We start from the raw sequence: 9,054 nt of genomic DNA on the forward strand, positions 1-9,054 counted from the left end.
AGGACTTTGACGAGGCCACGCGCGTGGTTGACCAACATCTCCGTGCTGGGGAACCAGCCGCACACCTCCGTCAACTGCGCGCGCCACCCCTCGTCATCGCCGGCGAGGTCCATCATCGCTCTCTACCAGCCGAGGCTTCTCTCCATGGAGGCGGCTGCAGCGGTCGCCGGCGAGGGTTTTCTCGATCTACTGTAGGTGGGGATAAGTGGGGAGTTCAAACCGGCGCCCGTGGGACGTGCGTGAGTGTGTGGTGGGGAGGAGAGTGGTACAGTTACTTATTTAATGTCATTTAGGACGTGGGTAGGGGAAATGTACAATATTCTTTCTACCTCCCGCCCCAGTCATAACACAGTAAATAATTTTTTTGATTTTTGTTTAGAGGGAAACATCTTACTTTATTTAAACAAAGACTGGGATCTCATCTGCTAATACACTAAGGATACAATCAGGGGGCGAAATCCTCCAAACCAAAGAAACACAATCGCCTACAGCTACCTTAGCCAAAGTATGAGCCGGCCGATTAACACAGTAAATAATTGAAGCAAGTGTTCTACTCTTGTTCCTTCTCCACTTTTCTGCACATAATAAAAGACAAGCTAAGTTAATGAATGATACAAAATTTAATAATCCACAATGCATACAAACACTTACTTATGATTTAGTTTGCATTTCTTGCTACGTCTAGTGTGTCCTACCAATTTGCAAGCGCCGCACCGGGTTTTCAACTCATCAAAAGAGAGTGGTCTACCATTTTTCGAGACAGGGCAGCTCTCATCTACCTTTGTTGCACCTTTGCTTGACACTTTCATAGGATCTTTAACCTCAATCATGTTGCCTTCACCATCGTCCACATATTCAACTGCACACTTACTAATGTCATTTGTTTGCTTCAACAAATTTTCCTGTAGCAGATCATACTCATGACTCTTAGCTATCACAGCCTTCAAACTCTCCTGTAACTGATCCCACAAAGCAGGGTGTTTGCATGCCGCATGCATAGCTTCAGACACTAACACACTGACCTGGCTATATTTCATTCTTTCCCCGGCCCCAGTCCAACCAAATCCCAACAGATCGCTTGTGCGCCTCGCGGGCAGTCCCAACCTTGCTTCTTTCGTGAACCGAACAAGAACTAAACACTTTGGTATTTCAGATATGTTCAAGTGCTTCAGTACATGGAATATGTGCTTGCAAGGTAGACCCTTTCGAATCATTCTTCTGCAGCTGCACCTTATAGTTTCTGCGGAATTTACTGGTGTATACTCCACCCAAAAACAGCGCTTCCGGTTATTCTTCCAGGCCACGATGTACTGCTGTGATCCGTCTCCCAGCTTAATTTCTACAATCTCCATGCCGTCAATTTTTCTAAGATCATCTTGCAACATATAGAAGTTTGCTGGAGTGAAGACGTGAGAAGCAGCTATCTCAAGTTCGCTCGAGCTAGTAACTGGCACCGGTAAACTCTTTGAGGCCGTGCAGTCATCTCGCGCCTCGTTTTCACGGATACGCACAACAGCGTTCTCATAGTGCAAAATCATATCCACCAGGGTCATTTCACCGTCTAGGTGGAGGTGAAGGCATGAGTTCAGGCTTTCACTCCGCTGGTTGCTTTTCATGCCAAGCCAAAACCACTCTATTAGATAAGCCGCGGTCCACAGTCTCCTCTTCTTATACATCCGCCTCAACCATGTTACAGTTTTTTCCGACTGCCATCTTTTGGAAAATGCGTGCCATCTCTCCTCAAACGTGGTCGTGGACGTGTTGTAGTACAGAAGAGTTCGGAACTCCTTCAAGGACTTGTGGCTGAGGTGGATCTTCATATTTTTCTCTATGTGCCACGTACATATACGGTGCCACACGTCTGGCAAGACTTCGCGAATTGCCTTGATCATCCCAGCGTCGGCGTCTGTGATAACACTCTTAGGCATCTTTTGACACATGGACCTCAAAAAAGTCTGCAGAAGCCACACGTATGTCTCCTCGGTCTCGTCCGAAACTATGGCACAACCAAAAACAGTGGTCTTCCGGTGATTGTTAAGACCAACAAAAGGTATGAATGGCATACCATAGCAGTTCATCTTGTGCGTGCTGTCAAATACAAGCACGTCGCCGAAGTCCTCATAGTCATGACGAGACTGGGAGTCGCACCAAAACATCCTATTCAAATGTCCTTCCTTATCTAGCTTGTACTCGAAAAAGAAGCTAGGATCCCTATGTTTCCTACTGGCCATGATGCCTATGGCTGTGGCAGCATCACCTTTTGAAAGCAGCTTCCTCTTCTCCTTGGCGCAAAGGTTGTATATTTCACGCCTGGTAAAACCAACACCGCCGTACCATACATGTTTGCTGATGAAGCAATCCATCATGTCGTGAATTCTAATCCCTGCAGCTCCCATGGACATTATCTCATGCTTCTGGTACTCTTTGATTTTTCTGTGGGACCAAAGAAAAGGTACCTCGTCCGGTCCTGCCAACATATGGCTATGCTTGTCCTCAAAACTTTCAACATACCAAACCCCACGCTTTTGGTCAAGCTTGCCGGTCAGGTGCGCTTCGCAAAAGCTGTGTGTCTCGGCTCTGAGCCTACGGCTGTGTCCTTCCTCGGTTAGCAACTTGCTGTCACGTTTCCCTTGTCTCGAACAAACAAACCGCCTATAATGCATATGACGTGACTCTGTTTTGCTATACCTGACCTTATTCTTTCTAATGCTGAAACCATTATCTCTAGCATAGCTGTTGTAGAAATCATACGCAGCATCGTGAGACGTAAAGGTCATTTCCATTATCTGCATGAACATATCCCTCTTATCATCTGCACTAGCAGTATCTTGGACATTCTTTGCCCCTTCATCTTGTGTCACCTACACAATCAAACCACAGCCATGAAAACAGTTTTCTATGGTTTAACATGACTTACTTCCATAGAACATTGATTACACACATACCTCACTCATGATGACCGACGACTCGGACTCCCCAGAATCAGGTGCATCTAATGATTCGTCGTTAAGGTCTGTCTCTGCGTCGGATTCACTGTAATAGTCGTACGCATTATGACATTCGGAAATGAACTGAAAAATACAACACAAATACATAATTACTTATCATATAATATTCGAGAAGAAATTCAATTTGCATGCCAACAAAAAATTTCACTTACGTACCTGACTAATGTAATCTTCATTCGAGAGCTCCGAGTTGTTTTCCTGATCATCATCAAGCTCATCGATCTATAAATTTTCAACACAAAGATTTAATGTTGTCGGATGCCACCAAAAAATTACAACATGACAATGCCACTCACATTAAGATCGTCCCATTCGTTCCCATTCTCTGACCGATCTTCATGATCTGAATTTTCATCATCTGACCAATCTTCTATCCAGTCTTTCATCAGTTCTCCAAACTCCATGTCTACCATGATATCAGTTAACTCCTCGTCCGCCATTTCCTACAACCAATAATATGTATCATCACATGTGCAAACATTATCAATGATGAAATATACAACACATAGCACACGATCACGGATGTTATGTAAACAACCGCAACCGAGGCCGTTCAGATCTGCCAAACTTAGTAAGGAAGATGGCCACGACACCCGTCGTGATCACTTTCAATCGCGAGGAACTGCACGATCTCAAAACCTAGCTAGATCTGTGATTACCTCTGCCGCCGGATACCTAGGTTAGCCGCCACATCAAATAACGATACTGGTGGTGCGCACAGCCGACGGCAACCGACGCTACGTGAACCCAGATCACGAGGAGCAGCACTACCGGAACAAGATCCACGATCGCATGCGCCGCCGGGTAGCTAGGTTACCCGCCCCGCTAGGTTAACCACTACCACTGGCGCGGCGACAGTTCGTTCGATGTTGCCGCGAGCGAGACTAGAGGGGGGACGCGGGATGCGGTACCTGTGCGCGCTCGTTGGAGATTCACGACGTTGTCGCGCCCGCTGTCCGACGAGATCGCCGCCGCTGGAGATCTACTACGTGACTTATGGAGCTGCGTTAATGCTCGCGAGATTGATGGAGCTGCACGCATGAATGATTGGATTCAGCAGGTCTTACGTGGACGTGGGGTCGTGTGATATTTTTTTTTTGGACCAGTGTACTGTACGTATACGGTCTAGGTTATACAGCGCTAGACAGGGCTTAGATCTGGGCTGCGGCGGGCCAGAAAAAAAAAACAAACTCACGGGGACAAAAATACCCTTCCTAAATTAGGAGCATGGCTCCCGTTGGAGACATACTCCATCCGCCAGAGTACATGCACTCCCATGGAAACGAGTCGAGCAATGTTGCCTAGTGTGAACACGTCAGCATTCAACCGTTTTTCTTTAGATTACACCTGTAAAAAAAAATACAGGTCCCCACTCAACGGTCTCATTTCCAGCCGAAAAATACTCATGCCCAATAAGATACACTTGTAAATTTTACGCCTCTGTATTGAATTACACCTATACAAGGGCGCCCTTAGAGGTAGGCGTGCACGCTAGCTTGTGCTTGTGCTTGTGCATCCCCGGCCGGCCAGCATCTCGCTGTCTCGCTCTCACCCTCACGACTTGCGGACATTGGCGCGACGCATCCATGCTTTAAGAATGAGGTGCTCTCTTCTCGTTGCTCAACTGATTCTTACTCAGTGTATTAGAGGATTATTCTTTCAAGTGCGAGAACGACCCGCCCAACCCGCACAAACATCCGCACACTACGGATGTACCACACATGTGTAGGGAATTGACAGTTCCTTAACATAGTGTGGGCGCACATTCTCCGGAAATATATGGTTGCGTGATTGTAAGATTGTCATAGAAATCCATCATGCGCATGGTGTCTCCTTTGAACAGTTTCAGAACACTCTATTTTCAACGGGGCAACCGGAAAGGCACATGTTTTATCAACTGGAGTAACTTTTTAAGTACACTCAAGTCTCAAAGACACCATATAATGATGCTCAAATCATGACTCGCGAATGGCGTCCATTGTTTCCTTTCATTTTCCCGCCATTTGCCCTTCACCGGCGACGGCGAGGCCACAAGCCATCTCATACTTCTGTCTATATAATACATATGTAACTTTGGCCATTAAGGGTATACCTAATAAAAGAATTAACTTTTTTGCGAGAACACTTTAGTTAATTAATATATGGGGTTTTTTTGAAAAAAAAAAACGATACAAGGACCAGTGGATGGAGAGGGCGAGACAAACAGGCCTTCAAAAGTCATCACCATCATCTTCCAAATTCTTGAAAAAAAGATAATGTCCACTCAAGTTGATGAATCACTACACGGTCAGCTTATCGGAAGCACTTGATTACAAGGAATTCTTGTGAGAGGAATCAACCCTTGCCCTAACCGCAACATTGATCTCATGTTCACCTCACCAACCACAAAAACGGCAATCGTTTTCTCTAAGCCGAAAGGTCCAATCTGTCCTAATCCAATGCAATGGTGTGTTTCCCACTGAACAGTGTAAGAAAGACAAATTAAAGTATAGTATCTCATCGGTGACTAGTTTACCACATCGTTCAAACAGAAAGCAGAAAGAGTTGGTCCTTTTCCATAATCGTTCCTCTCGAAACCCTAGGAGAAGCGATCTCCGAGTGTACAATGCCGCCACCTCTCCTCAGTCGGTAGGTTCCCCCTCCCCACCCCACCCTTCTCCTCTGCGGGCTTGCTGGTGTGGGTGTGGCGGGAGACACTGATCTGCCGGATGAAGTTGTAGGTTTCACCTAATTTGGCGCTCTTAGGTAGGTTTTCATTGTCCGTCGCGTCAGACCTTCCAGCAGTGGTGACGGTGGCACTCAATGAAGTCTTCTCCAATACCTTGTTTGTAGATGTTGCCGGTGCCGATCCAACGAATAAGGTTTCGTAGAGTCACCCCATCTCGACAGTTCGCCTGTGTGACATCGATGGCTCAAGGGTGTGTTTTTCAGTCGGTTGGTATTCTCTGAGCAATGGCCTGCATGGTTTATTGGTACGCGCGGCGCGCCATCGATCCATTTCGCAACATGAAGATGGTCGACTCCCAAGGACTTCAATGTAACTTTTTTTTCATTTCCCCGAGGGTGTTTGTACAAAAAATAGACAAATGTGAAGGGCAAAAAAAATCCCCAAATACCCAACAAGATATTACCAGTAGGACACATGTTAAGGGATTTGACGGTTCATTAACATAGGTTGAGCACACAACGAGGGCTTTCAAATAAGACATTTTGAGTAAGTTTTTTTTATTTATTTTTTAAGTTTCAACTTTTAAAACTTAGTACGAGCAACCGACACAACCGTAGAAGAATACTACACAGGAGAACCATAGACATACTGCTTTGCTTGTTTTGTTTGCTGTCTTTGGCCGTTTCAGGTTTGGCGTCATTAATTTAGCACCGAGTATATAGTCTTTCTTTCTAAGAAAACAATTCACAAACAAAACATAACTACAGCGAGAAACTGAAAAGGAGAAAGTGCTACTATACTAGGACAATTCCACGTGAGACACGTCCTTCCCATGTTCCCCGTTGCCACTGGCACTGCCACTGTTGCTACTTACTGGTGTATCGGCTCGCGTGGCCTCGCCGCCACCCACTTTCCGACGAGGACGACAACCAAGCCTGGCGGCGGCATCGCACGCCCAATCCCACGAGTGGAGCAGCATGTAGGAGGCGATGCCGCCGATGAGGCCGTAGGCGATGGAGTAGGTGAGCGGCATGAGCGCCAGCGTCATGAACGCCGGCACGGCCTGCCGCATGTCCTCCCAGTCCACCTCCGCCACGGCGCGCATCATCATCACGCCCACCAGCACCAGCGGCGGCCCCACCGCCCAGGACGGGATGGACGCCAGCAGCGGCGTGATGAACAGCGCCGCCGTGAAGTACAAGGACGCGGTGAGCGCCGTGAGCCCCGTCCGGCCGCCCTCGCGGATCCCCGTGGACGACTCGATGAAGACCGTCACCGGGGACGTCCCCAGCAGCGAGCCGAAGACGATGGCGGTGGCGTCGGACATGAAGGCGAAGTACTGCCCCTCGAACTCCCCCGTGGCGTCGTCCACGAAGCCGGCGAAGCGCGCCATGGAGTAGAGCCCGCCGGTGGTGTCCAGGATGTCGACGTAGAGGAAGGTGATGAGCGCCTCCCAGAAGTAGCCGTGCCCGATGCCGCTGAAGTCGAGCGCGCCGGCCGTGGACTGGATGCGGTGGACGTCGAACACCTTCTTGAAGTAGCTGAAGCCCTCGTCGCCGGCGGGCGTGTCCGGGAACGCGGTGACCGCGGTGTTGCGCGGCCATGAGATGAAGGTGACGAAGAGGATGCCGTAGATCATGGCGCCCTTGACGTTCTTGATGAGGCAGAAGGCGATGATGAGGAGGCCGACCACCGCGAGCCAGAAGGTCGGGGAGGTCATCCGGCCGGAGAGGCAGAGTATGCCGCCGGAGACCGTGCCGCCGGGCATCAGCGCCACCGTGCCGTTGGGGAACGTGATCACCGGCGCCACGGACGCGCGCTGCGACGCGGGGCACGCGCCGAGGGTGACCAGCGTGGAGGTGCTGAACCCGACGAGCCCGAACCCCTGGTTGCTCTGCAGCCCGATGAACGCCAAGAAGAGACCGATCCCCGCGGACGACGCGATCCGCACGGGCTTGGGGATCAACTGGGCGAGCTTGGACCGTAGCCCGACGACGGAGATGAGGAGGAAGACGAGGCCCTCGATGAAGACGGCGGCGAGGGCCTTGCGGTAGGAGAGCGTGCCGGAGCCGTGGAAGCCGACGACGGTGTAGGCGAAGTAGGCGTTGGTGCCCATGCCGGGGGCGAGCGCGATGGGGAGGTTGGCGAAGGCGCCCATGATGAAGGAGCCGATGACGGAGGAGGCGGCGGTGGCGACGATGAGGTCGCGGCGCGCGCGGGAGAGGCAGGCGGCGTAGCCGGGGTCGACGGGCGGGAACTTGCAGGCCGGCGAGGGGTTGGCGCAGTCGTCGACGGAGCAGGTGGCGCCCGAGTCGGAGAGGATGGAGGCGTTGACGGCGAGGATGTAGGCCATGGTGAGGAAGGTGGTGGTGCCGGCGCGGAGCTCCGTGGTGAAGGTGGTCCCGCGCGCGGCCAGGCGGAAGCGCCGGCCCACCCAGGACCGCTCCACCGCGGCGTTGAGGCGGCCCACCCTCGTCGCCGCGGCCTGGCCGCCGTCGTCGGTCCGCGGGATGATGGGGCTCGTCATGGCGGCGGCCGGCGCGCGTGTGGCTGTAGGAGTGCGTTCGTCTGGTGGATCTTTTTAAGGAAGGGGATTGATTCAGGGAGGGAGGGGGTTGAGGTGCCGCCGTCGCGAGGGTCAAACGCTGAGGTGTGAGGGGGGCAGATGTGTCCACACGACCACACGGAGAGGGGAGGAGATTCCAAATCTCGTTGGGTATTTGGGGAATCTTTTGCCCACGTTTTCCGTCCTTCGGTGTGAAGGATGTGGTAAACTAGCAACCATGCCCTTTAAATTACTTACCAGATTTGCTAATCCTAAGTTGACCGAGTATTAGATAAAATCTCAGCAACAAAAGGACCGTCTATCTTGACATTTACTAGATCCATGAATCTAGACATTGATATACATGCAAGTTTTTCAGCTATGATGAAAACAAACGGTTAAGTTTTTAAGATCTTTTTTTTCTACTATAAACGGACAGTTGTTTATACTCCCGCGTTCCTAAATATTTGTCTTTTTAGAGATTCAAATGGGCTATCACATACGGATGTATATAGACATATTTTAGAGTGTAGATTCACTCATTGTGCTCCGTATGTAGTTACTTGTTGAAATCTCTAGAAAGACAAATATTGTTTGCAGTTTGTATTAACAAATTTATAAATTTAGCTGAGAATTTATTGATCCATAGTGAGCGTAGACCTAGACGCTCCCTCAAATCATCTTTCATGTATTCTTCAACTAGGAGCGTGCATTTGGGAGAATATGGGAGATTTTTTGGTGTTTGATGTAATGAACATGTGATTAATGTTGTGGCTTAGGACAAGGTTGCTTTCTCTCTCAATAATTCGTCTAATTTAAGTGCCTCGGAGAAG

General features: G+C 49.6%; 2 protein-coding genes across 2 annotated transcripts; both read right to left on the reverse strand.

The window, feature by feature from the left end:
• Positions 1-550: 550 nt before the first annotated feature.
• On the reverse strand, positions 551-3,448 carry LOC141027396 (protein FAR1-RELATED SEQUENCE 5-like). Its single transcript, XM_073504404.1, has 5 exons — positions 3,305-3,448; positions 3,165-3,230; positions 2,946-3,071; positions 715-2,861; positions 551-575 (listed from the first exon to the last, which is right to left on the reverse strand). Exons 1-5 carry the CDS (start codon positions 3,446-3,448, stop codon positions 551-553), a joined length of 2,508 nt encoding a protein of 835 aa, XP_073360505.1.
• A 2,917-nt stretch (positions 3,449-6,365) lies between these two features.
• On the reverse strand, positions 6,366-8,354 carry LOC109744419 (adenine/guanine permease AZG1). The gene has a single exon (XM_020303535.4). The coding sequence runs from the start codon at positions 8,201-8,203 to the stop codon at positions 6,476-6,478; it is 1,728 nt and encodes a 575-aa protein (XP_020159124.1). The 5' UTR covers positions 8,204-8,354; the 3' UTR covers positions 6,366-6,475.
• Between the last annotated feature and the right edge of the window lie 700 nt (positions 8,355-9,054).

Source organism: Aegilops tauschii, chromosome 1 (assembly GCF_002575655.3).
Source record: "Aegilops tauschii subsp. strangulata cultivar AL8/78 chromosome 1, Aet v6.0, whole genome shotgun sequence".
In the NCBI taxonomy this organism is placed as follows: domain Eukaryota; kingdom Viridiplantae; phylum Streptophyta; class Magnoliopsida; order Poales; family Poaceae; genus Aegilops; species Aegilops tauschii.

Coding starts and splice junctions, on each gene's coding strand:
- LOC141027396 (XM_073504404.1), bottom strand. CDS start 3,448: ATGGCGGACGAGGAGTTAACTGATATCATGGTAGACATGGAGTTTGGA. Junction 3,231..3,304: donor ACGAATGGGACGATCTTAAT/GTGAGTGGCATT, acceptor GAAAATTTATAG/ATCGATGAGCTTGATGATGA. Junction 2,862..2,945: donor CGTCGGTCATCATGAGTGAG/GTATGTGTGTAA, acceptor TTGATTGTGTAG/GTGACACAAGATGAAGGGGC.
- LOC109744419 (XM_020303535.4), bottom strand. CDS start 8,203: ATGACGAGCCCCATCATCCCGCGGACCGACGACGGCGGCCAGGCCGCG.